Below are 21,597 nucleotides of genomic sequence, written 5' to 3' on the forward strand. Positions count from 1 at the left end.
ATTTATTGGTCTGTAGGTGGTAGCTTGACACTAGAATGATTGGTCAGTAGGTGTGCTTTAACACTGAGTATTGATTGGTCAGTAGGTGCTTTTAACACTGAGTATTGATTGGTCAGTAGGTGGTGCTTTTACACCGAGTATTGATTTGTCAGTAGGCGGTGCTTTAACACTGAGTACTGATTGGTCAGTAGGCGGTGCTTTACCACCGAGTATTGATTGGTCAGTAGCGTGCTTTTACACCGAGTATTGATTGGTCAGTAGGCGGTGCTTTACACCGAGTATTGATTAGGTTAGTAGGTGGTGCTTTTCAATCGGTATTGATTGGTCAGTAGGCGGTGCTTTTACACTGAGTATTGATTGGTCAGTAGGCGTGCTTTACACTGAGTATTTATTGCGCAGGCCGTGCTTTAACACTGAGTATTGATTGGTCAGTAGGCGGTGCTTTAACACTGAGTATTGATTGGTCAGTAGGCGGCGCTTTAACACTGAGTATTGATTGGTCAGTAGGCTGTGCTTTAACACCGGGTATTGATTGGTCAGTAGGTGGTGCTTTAACACTGAGTATTGATTGGTTAGTATGTGCTTTAACACCGGTATTGATTGGTCAGTAGGTGGTGCTTTAACACTGGTATTGATTGATGTTAGGTGTGCTTTACACGAACTGTGATGATTAGTAGGCGGTGCTTTAACACCGAGAATTGATTGGTCAGTAGGTGGTGCTTTAACAACGAGTATTGATTGGTCAGTAGGCGGTGCTTTAACAACGGTCATTGATTGGTCAGTAGGCGGTGCTTTAACAACGAGAAATTGATTGGTCAGTAGGTGGTGCTTTAAACAACGAGTATTGATTGGTTAGTAGGCGCTTTAACAACGAGTATTGATTGGGCAGTAGGCGGTGCTTTAACACCGAGTATTGATTGGTCAGTAGGTGGTGCTTTAACACTGAGTATTGATTGGTTAGTAGGTGGCGCTTTAACACTGAGTATTGATTGGTCAGTAGGTGGTGCTTTAACACCGTGTATTGATTGGTCAGTAGGTGGTGCTTTAACACCGGTATTGATTGGTTAGTAGGCGGTGCTTTAACACTGAGTATTGATTGGTCAGTAGGTGGTGCTTTAACACTCGTAGTATTGATTGGTCAGTAGGCGGTGCTTTAACACTGAGTACTGATTGGTGCATGGTGCTTTAACACCGGTATTGATTGGTCAGTAGGTGGTGCTTTAACACCGAGTATTGATTGGTCAGTAGGCGTGCTTTAACACTGAGTACTGATTGGTCAGTAGGCGGTGCTTTAACACCGAGTATTGATTGGTCAGTAGGCGGTGCTTTAACACCGAGTATTGATTGGTCGCAGGCGGTGCTTTAACACTGAGTACTGATTGGTCAGTAGGCGGTGCTTTAACAACGAGTATTGATTGGTCAGTAGGGGCGGGCTTTAACACTGAGTACTGATTGGTAAGTAGGCGGTGCTTTAACACTGAGTATTGATTGGTCAGTAGGAGGGCGGCTTTAACACTGAGTACTGATTGGTCAGTAGGCGGTGCTTTAACACTGAGTATTGATTGGTCAGTAGGCGGTGCTTTAACACTGAGTATTGATTGGTCAGTAGGCGGTGCTTTAACACTGAGTACTGATTGGTCAGTAGGCGGTGCTTTAACACTGAGTAATGATTGGTCAGTAGACGGTGCTTTAACACTGAGTATTGATTGGTCAGTAGGCGGTGCTTTAACACTCTAGGCAACCCTTATATAATCAATGTTTTATGGAAATCTATTATACAAACTAACAAAATATGCTTAAGTAAACCATTGAATGATTTCTACGTTATTGAAATCCATTCTGTGCCTGTTGAGGATGTGTAAGAGGCTGCAAACGGGAATAATCACTCAAAGTTAACCAAATACAAATACACCAAATAAACCGGTCACACAACTGGCACTGAGCTGTTTTTATTGTCCCGTCTTTCAAAATGCTCCCAAACAAAGCTGGCCGACATCAGACATCATTAACGGAGCTAGGTAGCCCAGCTGCGTAGCGCGTGCTGCCTAACGAACTTCTTCTTCTTCTTTAATGAATGAATGTATTGAGCCTGTGTAATGATTTAGGGAGCCTCTATTACCGTAGCTACCGTCGCCTGCATCAACGTTACCGTATGATAACAATAGACACGTACTCCTTGCCTTTTTTTATTTTATTTTATTTCCCGTTTCTCATCATAACATTTCCCGGGAAACGGGAAATGGTTTTGATCATATTTCCCGGGATTAAACCCTAGTCATGTCCTGCTGTGTCATTCATGTGTTGTGCTGTTTCCCTCTCTTTCCCCAGGCTCGGGGTAAAGATGATGATGATGATGATGATGATGATGCAGTGACCTACAGCACTGTGAAAGCTCCTCCTCCTCCTTCTGCTGCTGCTGCATCCTCTGCTGATGTCAGCGACCTCTACGCCACCATCAACAAACCAAACCAATAAGACAGCACGGTGTACTTACAGCTCATAGCATTACAGGTATTTACATTGATAGTTAATAAAAAGACCAAGTCTGTTTTTATTCCGCGAGTGCCTTTTTTACTAAAATTCACTCATACTGTGTTACTGTATGAAGCCATTAAGCAGCATTGTTTCTGCAGTAGAAATCCTTATGATCATTTAATATTTATTTATATTTTTGTACATAACCCTTTTACCAGATTAATAGCAGTGTTGTTGATGCATGACGGAAAAGTCAAAACCTTGTAGCTAAACCTCATCTGGTTGTTGACGAGTTTAACGTGATTTTATATGATGAAGGACTGGGTTAGGTGGTTTTACATGATGTTTGAAAATGTATTGGTATCAATATGAAAACAAACCCACTGGAATAATACAGTGGTAGTTTTACATTTCAGGTCTTACATGATCAAGTTTTCTTTTTGTTACAAATATTTTTATGATCACTTCAATGTTTATTGCTGTAAAATGCCTTTCTGTCCAGAAGGGGGTGTAGTAGATTAACTAGTAGCACAATGTGAAACATAGATAGTCTTGTTATTTGTTTTAAATGTTTACTTTGTTACTTGCATGTTTATAATTATGTCAATGTCCAGCACTTTGGTCAACCTGGTTGTTTTAAATGTGCTTTACAAATAAAGTTGGATTGGATAGATGTAAGAACCTGACATTCACATGACTGGTTTCTTAAATGAATGACAACATGTGTATAATACTGTATATAATATATTTTTCTTTGTAAACTTTCTGTCAGGCACTTTATTAACTTTATTGATTGATGTATGTTTGCTTGTGTAACCAGGAAGCTCTCAGGGTTTCTGGCTCAGTAGTCTATATCCCTCGATGTTCCACTTGTGGGATTGCTCTGGTGTCACAGGATAGAGCTGTAATATGGCCTTAAAAGTTTAATTTTCTCTTTTTGCTCCTCTCCCAGAATGCTGTGTGGACTAGCCAGACCCTCCTCTGCTCTGCAGTGTGTGGAGGATGGTCTGGTAAAGTGAGACTACTGGCTCAGTAACACTGAGTTACTGGGTGCCCTTTTCTAAATCATCCCGCGGAAAAGACTTTCTGTTCGAGGTTTAATTTATAGATCTCCTTACCCTCAGGACCTAAATGGATCATGACTGGGACAGTTATTTAAAGAGGGATCAGTCATGTCATGAAGGATCTTGTGCATATTATTGCGCTTTTATTGTGTCATCGTTTATTACTGTTTTCTGCTGCTGTATGAATTTGCTTATCAGGTTTTTTGAGAGATTACATAAATAAATAAAAAAAATGTCAGTATTTTGAGTTTTTAATTCTTGATTAATCTGTTTTAGTCTCTTATTACCAATCCCCCTCTACTGTTTCTTCACCGTGATAACTTTCTCCTACAAGAACAAACACATCACAGACAACGTCTCCAAAATGATTGGCCTCCCCACCCCTAACCTCTCAGACCTCAACAGAATGTCATGATTGTGGGTTCTGTTATGTTCTGTTTCCTGTTTTATTTTGACATCTGTCTTGTCTCCCTTGTCTTGTCTAGTTTACTTCCTGTCCTTGGTTTTCCCTCCCGTGTGATTGCCCTAATGTGTTTCACCTGTTTGCCCAGCCTTGTGTCACCTGTCCCTTATTGGTCCTCGTTACCTGGTTTATTTAGTCTCTGTGTTGTCTTTGTCTGGTGTCGGATCATTTCGTTCTGTTTGCCCTGTTTCCTGCTGGATGTTCTTCTCTGTTCTGTTGTGGATTCTGTTTTGCATTGGTTCCTGCCTGGCTACCTTCCGGAGGACACTTTGTGTAAGACATTTGCGTGTAAATAAATCACCTCTAACTGCATTTGGGTCCAAGCCTAGTCTTTCCTGACTACACCTGACACAGAAAAGCCATCCCACACAGATCTCACATCATAGCACATAACCCCAGACCCAAACCCTCTCAAACCATTCTTCACTGCTTCCATCCGGCCATAGAGACCGGCCCCTGGCCTGCAAACGGGCACGCTATGTTAGGAGGTTTGTTCCTTCTGCCATAGCAGCACTCCCAAAAATACATCAATAACTGGTATGTGTGTACAGGTATGTGTAGATGCATCTGATGTATTTCATGAAGTCATGTTGTGGTTTACAATGTGTTTATGTATCTCCGATTTATGTGAGGCTTAGACAGTGGCAACAAGTTTCCTTGGTACAGGACAATTATCTATCCATCTATCTTTTTACTTATCTACCTGTCTGTCTGTCTGTCTGTCTGTCCGTTTGTTTACAATTTTTCCTATGCAATCATTTTGACATGTATGTCTTTGTTCAGTTTAATTCAAATGTCATGTTGTTGTCCTGTTGCCCTAGCAGCTCACCTGGGGGAGTGGTCACCCCTCAGTCCTTACCTCAGTGTCCCGGGTTCATGTCTGACCCGGAGGACTTTTCTGTATTTCGTGCCCTCTCCTCTCTCTCTCTCTCTCTCACCCCTTTCCTATCTTCAGCTATCCTATCTATTACAGTAAAACCCCGAAACATCATCTTAAAAATGTCCTGGTGCTATGAAAGAACACGCTGAAAGGAGGTAGGATGTGAAATCCCTCATTTGGACTAAATAAAGGATGTCATTTCTCAAAAATGATTTCATCTCTAATGACTGTTGAAGTCGTATTAAACACCTGAATGAATGAGAAGTGTCTAAAACCAAATGTCATTGGCAGTTTCCAACATCCCAAACTACACCGGGCCACATATGTGTCCAGCTAGTGTCAGTGTGTTGACAGGTTGGCAGGAGGAAAGTCAAAGCTGATCTCCCCAAAAGAAGAAATGATATACATGACTCACAGGAAGTAGCTCTATAAATGTTGTACTGCATCATGTTGAGAAGCACCAACACAGAGACAGAGGTGTGAAAAGAACAGAACAGAAGAGAGAGAAACAGAACGATGGATTAAAATGTTTCTATATCTGATGCTGGTGCTTCAGTGTACAGGTAAGAATACATAAATACTAACACATTATTAACATAAATAATACTAGCATTTGATTGATTCGTGCTGTTTGTTCGCGGGGGACTTCAGTCGTCTCATGAAAACCAAGTAGGAGGGGCATTTGCAGACTCACGCTGTGTCGCACTAACTATAATTTATTTTTATTTATTTTATTAGTTTATTTGTCAGGGACCATGCACAGTTCAAGCCCTGTACCAGAGTTAGCTATACAGCTAATTTACATCTGTGGTCCCAGGGCAAGGGAGATAAGATATAATAATCACATCAGACATGTTCCTATTTTAGTTTATTTGGTTGATCTCTCATGTCGTTAGTTAGTTAGTTTTCGTTTAGTTACAGCGGTAACTGAACAACTTCCCCTCTCCTTCACTGTGAAGTGATGAAGTCACTTTGCCTTGTGGAAATGTGATAAAGGATCAACGTGAATGTCACAGTTATCGTCAAGAAAATAAAAAGATGAAAAGTTGATCTGTGAATTCAGCAGCTGAAAGGAAGGATAAACAAAGATGCAGTCACTGTAAGGAAGTCACACTTTACTCAGAACGGGAAGTAAACGCTGTATCTCTCCTAAAGAAGTCAGAAACGTTGACAGTCGTGAGCGAGAGAACAAGAGAGAGAGACGGAGAGGCACGATGGCTGAATTCAGACGGATTCAAATAACTTTATTTGTGATTCTGCTGCTTCAGTGTACAGGTAAGGACCCAAAACACATACATGACGAAAAGAAATGTTAATGATAGTATTTAAGTGACTAACATTGATTTAAATGAAACAGCCCAGTTTGCTGTTTGTTTTGAATATGGTGAATTGAGCGGATTTTGATTAAGGCAAGTTTGCTGATCTCTGTTGTAATTAATGATCATCCTCTCACATAACTAACTATAAACATAAATGCCAAATTCTTATCTCAGTTATGTTTGTCTCATCTTCAACAGCAGTAGCTGGACAAAATCCCCTCTACATCACTGTCAGAGCTGGAGATGAAGTCACTCTGCCTTGTGAAAATGTGATCATTCAGGACAAATGTAGTAGCACTACTTGGCTTTGGAGTCATAAAGGGGAAGCAGCAGTAGAGCTGGTTAGTCATGGACAGATTAAAGATGAGATTCCCAGAGCTAAATCAGACAGACTGAGTGTTACAGAGAAATGTTCTCTGGTTATGAAGAATGTCACAGAGGAGGATGTTGGTCGTTACACCTGCAGACAGTTCTACAAATCAGGACCACAACAAGGTCCAGATGCTGTGGTTCATCTGTCTGTTATCAACAGTGAGTATTTACATCATAATGTTTACTAACTGTCTTGTTAGAACAATATACTGAAACATGACAATAATAATGATTACAGTGATGAAGTTAATTTAACTCTTGTTGTCTTTCTCTCTCAATATCTCCATCTTCACCAGTGGTAGAACAGAAGAACCCTGATGATACTGTCACCTTGATCTGCTCTGTGTTGACTGATGCTGGGTGTGATCACACAGTGAAGTGGCTCTATGAGGGGAATGAGAATGACGTGGAGATACCATCTCATACCTGTTCAGCCAGTGTGTCATTTCCTCCTCATCTTAATCAGAAGTTACTCAAGTGTAACGTGACAGATAAGAAGAATGGAAACACGCTGCAATTTGATGTAATGAGAAATGAGAAAACAGGTACAGTTGGTTTTATTTGATACATTTTAATTTTAAGATGATTATTCTTTCTTGTATAGTCTCTTCAGATTGTAATTATGAAGTATTTTAACACCATGTGTTGTGTTTTGTTGTTTTATAAAAAAATTTAAAGGAAACACAACAGTGGGAACAGATAACACACCAACACCAGGTAGTTACTTAACATCATACGCTCTCTCTCTCTCTCTCTCTCTCTCTCTCTCTCTCTCTCTCTCTCTCTCTCAATTCAAATTGCTTTATTGGCATGAATGTCAGAAATAACAATATTGCCAAAGCATCAGGGATAATAAGATGAGAAGAAATACATACAAACAATCTATTGAGTAAACTAAAATATATACATTTAACAACAAAAAGAAAAACGTGAAAACAACATCAATATAAAATCAAACAAAACAAACCAAACAACTAAAAAAGTGTCAAATGAAATAAAGAAAATAAACAAACAAAACACACGAAAACACATGAGCTCTCTCGCTCTTTCTTTCTTTCTCTCTCTTGATCCTTATAAAGCCTGAAGTATGAATTATCTACACAAGTCTCCAACCTTGCCTTGCTGTTGGTATTTTTTAATCCCTTGTAATGTGGTATAGAAAAAATCACAGTTAAAAGTAAGCATTTATTTTGAAGCGTTTCATTAGAGGTTGGTGAATTTTCTTAAACCATAATCAAGATGATGTAGCAACGGGTTCATTAGATGGTTAAATTGTTTAAAGATACAGTTATGAACGAGATTCAAAGATTCAGTCGATGTAGACGTGATGTGAGGTGTGTTAACTAAGAGATGCAGATTTCTACCAACAGACACAGATTTACTTCGCAAAGTATGTTTCAAAACGTTTACAAAAAGCACATATAGTAATATTGTAGTTGTTATTTTTAACCCAACATGAAGCTGTAACCAAAATGATTTTAATCTCCTTCCAGATCGGTTGGTGTACATGGGTGTTGCTGTGGGAGTAACAGCACTCTTAGCAGCAATCATCATTGTGGTAGTCATCAGACGGAAGAAAACTAAAAGTGAGAACAATCACAGATTCAACTTTTTTAACAAAAGGGTTTTAATAAACCGGGAATTTGACCATGGAAGCTAAAGTCAACTCTCTTTTGTGTTTCCAGGTAACAAAACACAGACGAATGAAAATATTGTGAGTTTTAAAACTTAATAATCATATTTGTACAGAGTTATGACTTTTAAAAACAGGGTTTGTGGTAGTTCTTCAGTTTACTGTGTTGTATGGACATAAACCAGTTGCAGCAGCAAAGGTCTCCAAAATGACCTTGCAATTCAATATCAAATTTAGAATTTAGCTTGAGAGGAACATTCAGGGAAAAATCAGAAAAAGTAGATGTTCATTTACAGCATATCACACAGTATATAATATAATAATTATCAATAGATGTGTATGGAAAACCTTAACTAGTCTGTGTTTGTCCAGGGACTGAGTTTGAACCCTGCAGAGAATCAGTCTGCTCCAGAAACCAGTCAGGACATGGTGAGATCACACACACACACACACACACACACACACACACACACACACACACACACACACACACACACACACACACACACACACACACACACACACACACACACACACACACACAGTACAGAGTTTCAACCACTGTTACTGGCCTATAATTGTTGTGAGATCACACACAAACACACACACACACACACACACACACACACACACATGCACACACACACACACACACACACACACACACACACACACACACACACACACTCACACACACACACACACACACACACACAGTACAGAGTTACAACCACTGTTACTGGCCTATAATTGTTGTGAGATCTCTCTCACACACACACACACACACACACACACACACACACACACACACACACAGTAGAGTTACAACCACTGTTACTGGCCTATAATTGTTGTGAGATCACACACACACACACACACACACACACACACACACACACACACACACACACACACACACACACAGTACAGAGTTACAAACACTGTTACAGGCCTATTATTGTTCCCAAATGAGATACAGTAAAAGCACTACATGTCCAACTTCCTCAGACACAGAACACACACACACACACACACACACACGAACAACACACACACACACACTACACACACACACACACACACACACACACACACACACATGCACACACACACAACGCATCCACCATGACACACACCAATACACAACACACACACACAAACACACACAACTCAGTACAGAGTTACACCCACTGTTACAGGCCTATTATTGTTCCCCAAAATGAGATACAGTGAAAAAGCTCTAAATGTCCAACTTCCCTCTCTCAGAGAAAAAGAGAAGTCAAATTCTGCAGCTAAACTACAATTCCCAACATGTTACTGCAGCTAAACTACAACTCCCAACATGTTACTGCAGCTAAACTACAACCCCCAACATGTTACTGCTACTACAACCCAACATGTTACTGCAGCTAAACTACAACCCCCACATGTTACTGCAGCTAAACACAACCCCCAACATGTTACTGCAGCTAACTACAACCCCAACATGTTACTGCAGCTAAACTACAACCCCCAACATGTTACTCAGCTAAAAACCCCATTATCTATGTTTTCTTCTCTGTGCAGGCTGATCCTGAAGGTTGTGTTTTCTCGCCTCTGTCAGCCACACCAAGAAGAGCAGCAGTAGAGCTCAGGTCAGCTGTCTGATTGGTTCTAGTGATGATGTTACTGAATGAAGAGGCTACAGCCATGTGAGCTGTCTGATTGGTTCTAGTGATGATGTTACTGAATGAAGAGGCTACAGCCATGTGAGCTGTCTGATTGGTTCTAGTGATGATGTTACTGAATGAAGAGGCTACAGCCATGTGAGCTGTCTGATTGGTTCTGTGATGATGTTACTGAATGAAGAGGCTACAGCCATGTGAGCTGTCTGATTGGTATGTAATGAACTATGAAGAGCTACACATGTGAGCTTTGTAGCTGCATTGGTGACATTCAGCATGCTAACCACCCATCCATGTTGTAACGGGGATGCTAAGAAACTGTAATCTTTGACATGGCCACTATTTTAGATCAGATCCTTAGCATGCTTACATTTGGTAATGGACCTTTTCACAGCAGACATGTTGACTTGTCATAGAGGAAAAGTACAGCTGAGATTGATAACCTTAACGGCGGCTCGTTCCATTAAGTATCCCAGTAAGATATTTCAGTGAGTCAGCATGACCAATACCAGGACCTCTCCTAAGTGGAATGCTGCGCCATCAGTAATGGTTTAATACCAGAGGTCTCTCCTAAGTGGAATGCAGCCATCAGAAATGGTTTAATACCAGGACCTCTCCTAAGTGGAATGCAGCCATCATTAATGGTTTAATACCAGGACCTCTCCTAAGTGGAATGCAGCCATCAGTAATGGTTTAATACCAGGGCCTCTCCTAAGTGGAATGCGGCGCAATCGTAATGGTTTAATACCGAGGGCCTCTCTAAGTGGAATGCAGCCATCAGTAATGGTTTAATACCAGGACCTCTTCTAAGTGGAATGCAGCCATCATTAATGGTTTAATACCAGGACCTCTCCTAAGTGGAATGCAGCCATCAGTAATGGTTTAATACCAGGGTCTCTCCTAAGTGGAATGCAGCCATCAGTAATGGTTTAATACCAGGGCCTCTCCTAAGTGGAATGCAGCCATCAGTAATGGTTTAATACCAGGACCTCTCCTAAGTGGAATGCAGCCATCATTAATGGTTTAATACCAGGGCCTCTCCTAAGTGGAATGCAGCCATCAGTAATGGTTTAATACCAGGACCTCTCCTAAGTGGAATGCAGCCATCATTAATGGTTTAATACCAGGGCCTCTCCTAAGTGGAATGCAGCCATCAGTAATGGTTTAATACCAGGGCCTCTCCTAAGTGGAATGCAGCCATCAGTAATGGTTTAATACCAGGACCTCTCTAAGTGGAATGCAGCCATTGGTCAGTAGGTGGTTTAACACTGAGTATTGATTGGTCAGTAGGTGGTTTAACAATGAGTACTTGATTGGTCAGTAGGTGCGCTTAACACTGAGTATTGATTGTCGGTAGGTGCGGTGCTTTACACTGAGTATTGATTGGTCAGTAGTCGGTGCTTTAACACTGAGTACCGATTGGTCAGTAGGCGTGCTTTAACACTGAGTATTGATTTGTCAGTAGGCGTCTTTTACACTGAGTATTGATTAGTCAGTGGTCTGGCTTAAACACTGAGTACTGATTGGTCAGTAGGCGGCTCTTAACACTGAGTATTGATTGGTCAGTAGGCTGGGCTTTTACACTGAGTATTGATTGCGCAGTAGGCGGTGCTTTAACACTGAGTATTGATTGGTCAGTAGGCGGTGCTTTTACACTGAGTATTGATTGGTCAGTAGGCGGTAACACTGAGTATTGATTGGTCAGTAGGCGGTGCTTTTACACTGAGTATATGATTGGTCAGTATGTGCTTTAACACTGAGTAACTGATTGGTCAGTAGGGCTGTGCTTAACACTGAGTATTGATTGGTCAGTAGGCTGTGCTTTAACACTGAGTACTGATTGGTCAGTAGGTGCTTTAACACTGAATACTGATTGTGTCAGTAGGTTGTGCTTCTAACACTGAGTATTGATTGGTGCAGTAGGCGTGAGCTTTTACACTGAGTACTGATTGGTCAGTAGGTGGTGCTTTAACACTGAGTTTGATTTGGTCAGTAGGTGGTGCTTTAACATAATTGAGCGCATTGATTGGTCAGTAGGTGGTGCTTTAACACAGAGTATTGATTGGTCAGTAGGCGGCTGCTTTAACACTGAGTAAATGATTGGTCAGTAGGTGGTGCTTTAACACTGAGTATTGATTGGTCAGTAGGTGGTGCTTTAACACTGAGTATTGATTGGTCAGTAGGTGGTGCTTTAACACTGAGTACTGATTGGTCAGTAGGTGGTGCTTTAACACTGAGTATTGATTGGTCAGTAGGCGGTGCTTTAACACTGAGTACTGATTGGTCAGTAGGTGGTGCTTTAACACTGAGTATTGATTGGTCAGTAGGCGGTGCTTTAACACTGAGTATTGATTGGTCAGTAGGTGGTGCTTTAACACTGAGTATTGATTGGTCAGTAGGTGGTGCTTTAACACTGAGTATTGATTGGTCAGTAGGTGGTGCTTTAACACTGAGTATTGATTGGTCAGTAGGTGGTGCTTTAACACTGAGTATTGATTGGTCAGTAGGCGGGTTTAACACTGAGTATTGATTGGTTAGTAGGGGTGTTTTTAATTTGAGTATTGATTGGTCAGTAGGTGGTGCTTTAACACTGAGTATTGATTGGTCAGTAGGCGGTGCTTTAACACTGAGTATTGATTGGTCAGTAGGCGGTGCTTTAACACTGAGTATTGATTGGTCAGTAAGGTGCTTTAACACCGAGTATTGATTGGTCAGTAGGCGGGCTTTAACACTGAGTATTGATTGGTCAGTAGGCGGCTTTAACACTGAGTATTGATTGGTCAGTAGGCGGTGCTTTAACACTGAGTATTGATTGGTCAGTAGGCGGTGCTTTAACACTGAGTATTGATTGGTCAGGTAGGAGGTGCTTTAACACTGGTTGATCTCTGATCTCCAACATAACCTGCTCCCGACCAGGTTAGGGCCCAGCATGAGTTACCACGGCGATTATTGAACCCGTATCAAGTGATCCACCTACTTGATAAAGAAAACCCTGGGTTTAAGTTAGCTGTTAACCCCAAATCTTGCTTCATAGTCCAGGCCTCTGGCCTCATAATGAAAGCATGGTTACCTTATATTACATATATATATATTAGTAAAAGGGCCAAACAGCAGCTCCATTACCTTATTCTAGTTCTGCCTGCAGAGCCTGGTAAAAAAAGTAGGTTTGGAAATTTGTGTTACTTGTGCTTATTTATTTTTATGTATTTTTATGTATTTTATTTTTTAAGTACTTGAATTTACCTGGATTATTTTAATGTAAGCTATTTTGTAATTAATTAATTTTTACTTATTTAATTGATTGGATGAACTATAATTTGCCCTAAAGATGATTATTTAATATTTTTGTCCGTCTGATTGAATGCTTATGTTAAAAAATAAATCAGACGTTACTCAACAGTTACTCAGTACTTGAGTAGTTTTTTCAACCGTGCACTTTTTACTCTTACTCAAGTAATTATTTGGATGGCTACTTTTACTTTTACTTGAGTCATATTATTCTGAAGTAACAGTACTTTTACTTGAGTAAAATTTTTGCGCTACTCTACCCACCTCTGCAGGCTTGCTACATTGCATGCGTAACAAATGCAGAGTGGATGTTCCAACACTAAGCTTCCACTCATGATCAATGAAACTGGTCACACCGGACACGACAGCAGTCTGTTATTGCTGTGTATGCTCCGCAGATATCCGCTCAACAAGCGTACTAAATCATACCAGAAACACCAGGAGAAGAAGAGAAACAGGCCCCTTTTGGACAGCTACTGTCCTCACATTTCTTACACAACACACACCATTCTTGCACAGGATGATCAGCAGGGTGTCATATCTCTCACGGTATTAAACATTGCGATAGGAGTTAGGGTCTTTGAGCTAGGGGAGAAGGACTACTAAAGGTGCGCCAGAGCCTTGTCTTGTGTTGAGGCCTGAGGTCAGTTATCAGAGTCAGTCAGTTTGTCAGTTAGTCCATCATGACATCATGTTAGCTGACAAATAACACCTCCCTTCTTCCTCTCCTCTTCCTCTCTTCTTTCGCTACTCCTCTCCTCACCTCCTTTCTTCCTTTCCTCCTTTCCTTTTCTCTTCCTCTTTTTCTGTGTCAGTTGATTGAGATTACCTAATCTGACAATTAGCCACTTTTCAGACTCATTCATTCTCATTTAGCTGCTTTCAGTGGCGCGCGAGAGATGTTCTTTTGCTGGTGCTTTGGGGTTGCTGGACGTTTCAGTGAGGGTGCTCTGACATTTTGAGTTTCCCTTGACACAAATAGGCTAACATTACACACACTCGCTCAAAGCCCACCCACCTCCGCACGGTTTACTAAACGAGCGTAACGAGAGATTGATTTAAAGTTGCCGATACAACAGCACCATAGAACTCTGATTAGCCCACCAAATATATTTTCAGATACCAGCCAACAAGCCGGGTTCAAACAATCATTACTGCAGCTCTCATACATTGGTTTAGAAGATTAATGCAGCAGGCCAAAGACACTACACACAGCCAATTACACATAAAAACACACGCGCATGTATCCTCACACAGTTTTCACACTTGCACGTATGGTCAAAAATACTGTAGTCATATCTGTAGTGACTTAATATATCTAAATAAGCCACTGAGAGCGAACACGTTTCTGGGCTAAAACTGATGTCCAGTGCGCTGTATAACTTTAGATTCGGTGATCCATTTATTCACATTTGTCATGTAAGGCCATGTAGGCTACAGCAGGGTGACCCCTGGTCTGATGTCATGTACAGCAGGGTGACCCTAGTCTGATGTCATGTACAGCAGGGTGACCCTAGTCTGATGTCATGTACAGCAGGGTGACCCTAGTCTGATGTCATGTACAGCAGGGTGACCCTAGTCTGATGTCATGTACAGCAGGGTGACCCTAGTCTGATGTCATGTACAGCAGGGTGACATTAAGCATCCTCAGCAGCAATCACGGCCGCGGTCAGATCACCTTCCTCCGGCTGCTTTTCTATCCCGGGTTGTGGACAAGTTCACTATCTCCCAGTATCTCCCAGGAACTGCCTACACACACACACACACACACACACACACACACACACACACACACACACACACACACACACACACACACACACACACACAGACAGGTGCCTGTGGGGCTCAGTTGTTAAATACAACCCAGAAAAATAAGCATCATAGGTAAAGTGCTTATGGTAAAGGCGTGACGACGGGTCCCCGGGAGATACTGTGGGAGGTGCTGCGGGAGTATGGGGTGAGGGGGGTTCTTTACTCAGGGCCATCCAATCTCTGTACGACCAAAGTGAGAGCTGTGTCCGGGTTCTCGGCAGTAAGTCGGACTTGTTTCAGGTGAGGGTTGGCCTCCGCCAGGGCTGCGCTTTGTCACCAATCTGTTTGTAATATTTATGGACAGGATATTGAGGCGTAGTCGGTGGGGAGGGGTTGCAGTTCAGTGGGCTGGGGATCTCATCGCTGCTTTTTGCAGATGATGTGGTCCTGATGGCATCATCGGCCTGCGACCTTCAGCACTCACTGGATCGGTTCGGCCGAGTGTGAAGCGGTTGGGATGAGGATCAGCACCTCTAAATCGGGGGCCATGGTTCTCAGCAGGAAACCGGTGGAATGCCTTCTCCAGGTAGGGAATGAGTCCTTACCCCAAGTGAAGGAGTTCAAGTACCTTGGGGTTTTGTTCGCAAGTGAGGGGACAATGGAGCGGGAGATTGGTCGGAGAATCGGCGCAGCGGGTGCGGTATTGCATTCCATTTATCGCACCGTTGTGACGAAAGAGAGCTGAGCCAGAAGGCAAAGCTCTCGATCTACCGGTCAGTTTTCGTTCCTACCCTCACCTATGGTCATGAAGGCTGGGTCATGACCGAAAGAACGAGATCCAGGGTACAAGCGGCCGAAATGGGTTTCCTCAGGAGGGGGGCTGGCGTCTCCCTTAGAGATAGGGTGAGAAGCTCAGTCATCCGTGAGGAGCTCGAGTAGAGCCACTGCCCTTTGCGCCGAAAGGAGCCAGTTGAGGTGGTTCGGGCATCTGGTAAGGATGCCCCCTGGGCCTCCCTAGGGAGGTGTTCCAGGCACGTCCAGCTGGGAGGAGGCCTGGGGAAGACCCAGGACTAGGTGGAGGGATTATATCTCCAACCTGGCCTGGGAACGCCCGGGATCCCCCAGTCGGAGCTGGTTAATGTGGCTCGGGAAAGGGAAGTTTGGGGTCCCCTGCTGGAGCTGCCCCCCCGCCAACCGACAACCGGATAAGCGGAAGAAGATGGATGGATGGATGGTAAAGTGCTGTATTTACAAAGCTGTATTTTTCCATTTTTATAAGCATGTCATATTTTGAATATGTGTCTCATAGCTTGGTATATACAGTACAGGCCAAAGTGACGGACACCTTCTCATTCTATGTGTTTCTTTATTTTCATGACTATTTACATTAGATTCTCACTGAGGCATCAAAACTATGAATGAACACATATGGAATTATATACTTATCAAAAAAGTGTGAAATAGCTGAAAACATGTCTTATATTTTAGATTCTTCAAGTAGCCACCCTTTGCTTTTTTGATAACTCTGCAAACCCTTGGTGTTCTCTCAATGAGCTTCATGGAGGTAGTCACCTGAAATGGTTTTACCTTCACAGGTGTGCTTTGTCAGGGTTCATTAGTGGAAGTTGTTCCCTTATTAATAAAAAAGCAAAGGGTGGCGACTTTGAAGAATCTAAAATATAAGACATGTTTTCAGTTATTTCACACTTTTTGTTAAGTACATAATTCCATATGTGTTCATTCATAGTTTTGATGCCTTCTAGTGAGAATCTACAATGTAAATAGTCATGAAAATAAAGAAACACATTGAATGAGAAGGTGTGTTTTTTGGCTTGTACTGTATGTGTGTAAACTATAGTGGCATACTCTGTTAAAAAATAACTAAATTATGCAGGCAACATATTTAAATAACTGATTTTGATTCTTATTAGGAAAGCAAATGTTATCCCTGAATTTCAAGCTATAAAATGTAAACTTGCAGAGAAAATGTTGCAGTAAAGCAGTAAGGTTATGATACATAATGTAAATAAAGAAGTTTTTTTCAAACATTGATGGCCAGACTGCCATAACTTTAGTGGATGAGATTCCTCAGGTGATAATGTTAGTTACCTGCTTCAGTGGCAGCGCCTCTCATCTCGTGGGAGTTCATGGTGCCAGAGCTGTCTGTGTCATGTTTCTTGAAGATCGCCTATGACCCAGGATACAACCAGGTATAACAACCAAAACTCATTTCATATTCATACACTGCAGAAATGACAACTTACCAGGTATTTCTGGATTTTGCTCCAAAGCAAGTTCAATTCCATCAGTCCCAATTTGCCACTTTCATCTTTCTGAGGAATGTCAAGGTTTATAAAAAGCTCATCCTAGATGATGAATTTAATTGATTGTTCACATATCTTAATTCCAAACAGTATATTATAGTGCACCCAAATCCCAACATTTTTTAAAGTACAGTTTCAAAACATCAACTGTGGGAGGACAATTAATTGCCTTAAATGTAAGCAGAAGATAATGTTACTCAGGAAATTTACAATGAAGATCAATTTTCTACAACGCTAGAATATGATGCAAATATCTCTTTCACTCTGTTCCTCCCTCTCTCATGGGCTAAAATATAAGTTTCCTAAGTCATATTAACTTCCACTGCTCGCTTTTAATGCAAAGTGTACAACTGTTCGTTTTGGCAAATGACAGTGACTCATTGAATGGTTTCAGTTAAGAGCAGTATTTCATAAATGTATATTTTTAGACTATCATTCAGTCTGTCCGCTATTATCTGCCACGCTTTTTCTCGCATTTCATTTTTCATTTTTTTATTTTTTATAGAGGCCGAGTTTCCTTCTCTACATATTATATGCCTTGCTCCCTGTATATATGGACATAGAAAATAAAGACACTGAAGAAATTGGACACTAAAATCTAGAAACTATGAAGATAATTAAGTGATAAATTCCATGCACACTGTAAACATGAATGGAACAGAGTATATTCATCAGTTATTTCCCCCCCAATATAAGGTAAAAAACCATTGGGGTGTCCTCTCCCTGTTGTTACATGAATGTACAGTAGCCTACATCACTAGATAGTTACTGGTCCAGTGAACTAAGACTATCATTTGGGAGGATTGTACAATTAGGATATGTTCTTAAATTGTACAATCCTCCCAAATTATATTCCCAGTTTACTGGACAACACAAATTGTGTCTAAGAATGCCAAATACAATGCACATGGAAGAGGAACAAACATGATCCTTATTGTTAAAGAATTTAAAAAAATTAATCAACTAAAAGAATTCAAGGTGCATTGGTCAACTATAGAAATGTACAGCATTGTATGTATGGCCCTTAGTAACAGACTTCATTTAAAAAACATTTGAAATTGTATCAGCCTTTTCTAATTATCTCAACAACTGCCATAATATATTAATTAAACTTATAACAACAATATGAGGAGCAGTCTTCATACAGCAATATACCAGTAACAATGACACATGAATAATTATAAATAAAAAATAATGGTCACAACTTTAAATAATAACAGTGCTTAAATAAACAGCAATATGCACCTGTTGTATTTTAATCCAGGCTAATAATAACAATATGGTAAAGCCACTGCTGGATGATCAGAAAAGGCTCCAGGATTAAATAAATCCTGGCTGTTAGCCCGGTCAGGAGCAGGCTAGCTGTTAGCCTGGCTGTTAGCCTGTCTGTTAGCCTGGTCGGCGAGCAGGCTAGCTGTTAGCCTGGCTGTTGAGCCTGGTCGGGAGCAGGCTAGCTGTACAGAATAAATCTCCATGGTGATTTATGTGCCTCCGCTGCGTGAAACCGAACAAGGCTTAATTCATCCAGGATAACTGTGAAATCCCGGCTTAATCCCTTATCCTGGTTTTGTGAAACAGGCCCCTGGTGGCTCAATCCTCAACTCATCCTCAAACAAACACATTTCTTTTGTGTGTGTGTGTCTCTCTGTGTGTGTGTGTGTCTGTGGTAACCCTATGTTTTAACATTTTCATAATAAACTTAAAGGGGTATTCATGATGACAGCTACTGTTCTCTTCCTTTTTCAGCCCCGTCACTACGACAACCACAGACATATTTGACTGAAAGTACGCCAATTATCATAGTCGCTCGTTAAACCGAGGCGCCGGTCCAATAGTCAGGTAAAGCTGCTGCCGTGGTAAGAGCTGCTGGAATTGTCAAAGTGGTAAGGAAAGGTTCATCAATGCTTCCTGTGTTACCTCCTTTAGCATAGGATACATAGGACCATCCTTCATGAAAGGAAAGGAGATAACGCTGTCCCACAAGGAAAATGTAAAGTGTCTCATCACCATTTGGCCATTCACATTCAGAATATTAAGATGCGCAGCACTGGCAGCCATAAGGCCACAGGCAGTCAGTCTCTCAGTAGTCTCGCGTAAGCAGTCCCAGCCTGCCGTCCAGAGCAGAAGGAGACACACACACCACTCCACTACTTAGACCTTAGCTCAGAAATACATCATGCTTCAATGCAAAAAGCCCTCACAAAAAACTAATTTAAAAAACGCCTACTGTTTACATGAGTTTTGTGGTGTAGTAATAGTTGTAGTTTACGAATGTTGGCTTACAATTTACTTTTTTCCGTGTTCATTTGATATGTGGACAACATAACAAATGGGATGGGGGAAATCTGATGAAATAACTTCAACTCTCTTTCAAAATATCAGGTATTTCATGGAAATTATATAAGCCAATATGGCTGCCGCCATATGATGTCATAATATGCAAATTAGATGGGAGAATGTACTCCCCACACAAACGTTAGGTCATTCTCAATATTTGTTTCATTTACACTTTTTTTCTATTGTAAACCACTTTCAAGCCTTCTGAAATTTAGGTGTCAAAATCTAGTATTTGGAAAAAATAAAACCCGGCGCTGAAAGGGTTAAGGTTCACGCGCCAAGCCATGTCATTATGAGAAAACTTTTTTATTGTTTATTGTTATTTTTGTCCACTATATTTGTCCATCCTCCAACATATGACTTACTTTTGGTAGAGGGTGAGATCAGTTAAAAGACTCCATAGTCTCCATGCAGAGGTTTGTTCTTCCTTTGTCTTGTGACATGTAGACATTAACTTAAAGCCAAACCTATATGAATTATTGTTCATGCTATATTAAGCATTACTTAATGTTAAATGTTCACTTCAATAATGTATGACAATACTGAATAAACCTTAACTAAACAGTTATTAATGCTTTTTGGTAGACTTATTGTAAATAGTTGAGAACATAGGCACCATAACTAACACTTAATTAATGTGTAACAATACTGAATAAGCCTTACTAAACCATAACTAAACAGTTATTAATGCTTTTTGGTAGACTTATTGTAAAGTTGAGAACATAGGCACCATAACTAACACTTAATTAATGTGTAACAATACTGAATAAGCCTTGCTAAACCATAATGTGTTAAAGCACCGCCTACTGACCAATCAATACTCAGTGTTAAAGCACCGCCTACTGACCAATCAATACTCAGTGTTAAAGCACCGCCTACTGACCAATCAATACTCAGTGTTAAAGCCCCGCCTACTGACCAATCAATACTCAGTGTTAAAGCACCGCCTACTGACCAATCAATACTCAGTGTTTTGCAACCGCCTACTGACCTATCAATACTCAGTGTTAAAGCTTCGTCTACTGACCAATCAATACTCAGTGTTAAAGCACCGCCTACTGACCAATCAATACTCAGTGTTAAAGCACCGCCTACTGACCAATCAATACTCAGTGTTAAAGCCCCGCCTACTGACCAATCAATACTCAGTGTTAAAGCACCGCTTACTGACCAATCAATACTCAGTGTTAAAGCTCCGTCTACTGACCAATCAATACTCAGTGTTAAAGTACGCACCTACTGACCAATCAATACTCAGTGTTAAAGCAACGCCTACTGACCAATCAATACTCAGTGTTAAAGCCCCGCCTACTGACCAATCAATACTCAGTGTTAAAGCACCGCACCAATCAATACTCAGTGTTAAAGCACCGCCTACCGACCAATCAATACTCAGTGTTAAAGCTCCGCCTACTGACCAATCAATACTCAGTGTTAAAGCACCGCTTACTGACCAATCAATACTCAGTGTTAAAGCTCCCTTACTGACCAATCAATACTCAGTGTTAGCAAGCACCTACTGACCAATCAATACTCAGTGTTAAAGCGCCTACTAACCAATCAATACTCAGTGTTACACGCAACACCTACTGACCAATCAATACTCAGTGTTAAAGCACCCCTACTGACCAATCAATACTCGATTGATAACGGCATCACCGTTCTTAGAAGATCGGGTGGAGCTCGGAGAGAGAGAGGGGAGAGAGAGGTACGCTCATAAAAGTTAAAACATTTGGAGACTGACAACCCCGTTTTATATATATATATATATATATATATATATATATATATATATATATAGCCTATTTCATAAAAATACCCATAAGGGAATGTTAACGGGTATATATGTATATAGAAGGAAATAGAGGGAATTACATATCGGCATTGTATTTTTTCAGTAACGGGGTATCTAATTACTATTTTCCCCGTCGTTACAACGCCGTTAACGTTACTGCGACGTAATGCGAGCGTTTACGCATTAATTGAATAAACTGTGTAATCCGAACGCACCCTGGCTCGCGGC

At 41.0% G+C, this 21,597-nt stretch overlaps 2 protein-coding genes across 3 annotated transcripts in view; both read left to right on the forward strand.

Moving 5' to 3' along the window:
* LOC120562387 overlaps positions 1–6,106 on the forward strand; it is a 10,909-nt gene extending 4,803 nt beyond the window's left edge. Inside the window, exons 8-10 of one of the 2 annotated variants that reach the window (XR_005639770.1) lie at positions 2,329–2,511; positions 3,428–4,275; positions 6,041–6,106. Coding sequence is in view for 1 of the 2 variants with exons in the window: in XM_039806100.1 (XP_039662034.1) it covers positions 2,329–2,475 (147 nt within the window). In the remaining variant the exon portion in view is untranslated. Of the gene's footprint in view, positions 1–2,328; positions 3,321–3,427; positions 4,276–6,040 lie in introns of those variants that run through there. The other variant, XM_039806100.1, reaches the window with a different exon arrangement.
* LOC120562500 lies at positions 5,051–9,853 on the forward strand. Its single transcript, XM_039806209.1, has 9 exons — positions 5,051–5,445; positions 6,038–6,157; positions 6,400–6,732; positions 6,870–7,118; positions 7,252–7,290; positions 8,067–8,159; positions 8,259–8,287; positions 8,579–8,635; positions 9,773–9,853. The coding sequence occupies exons 1-9, from the start codon at positions 5,409–5,411 to the stop codon at positions 9,851–9,853; spliced, it is 1,038 nt and encodes a 345-aa protein (XP_039662143.1). The 5' UTR covers positions 5,051–5,408.
* Positions 9,854–21,597: the final 11,744 nt, after the last annotated feature.

Source organism: Perca fluviatilis, chromosome 7 (genome assembly GCF_010015445.1).
Source record: "Perca fluviatilis chromosome 7, GENO_Pfluv_1.0, whole genome shotgun sequence".
Taxonomy (NCBI): domain Eukaryota; kingdom Metazoa; phylum Chordata; class Actinopteri; order Perciformes; family Percidae; genus Perca; species Perca fluviatilis.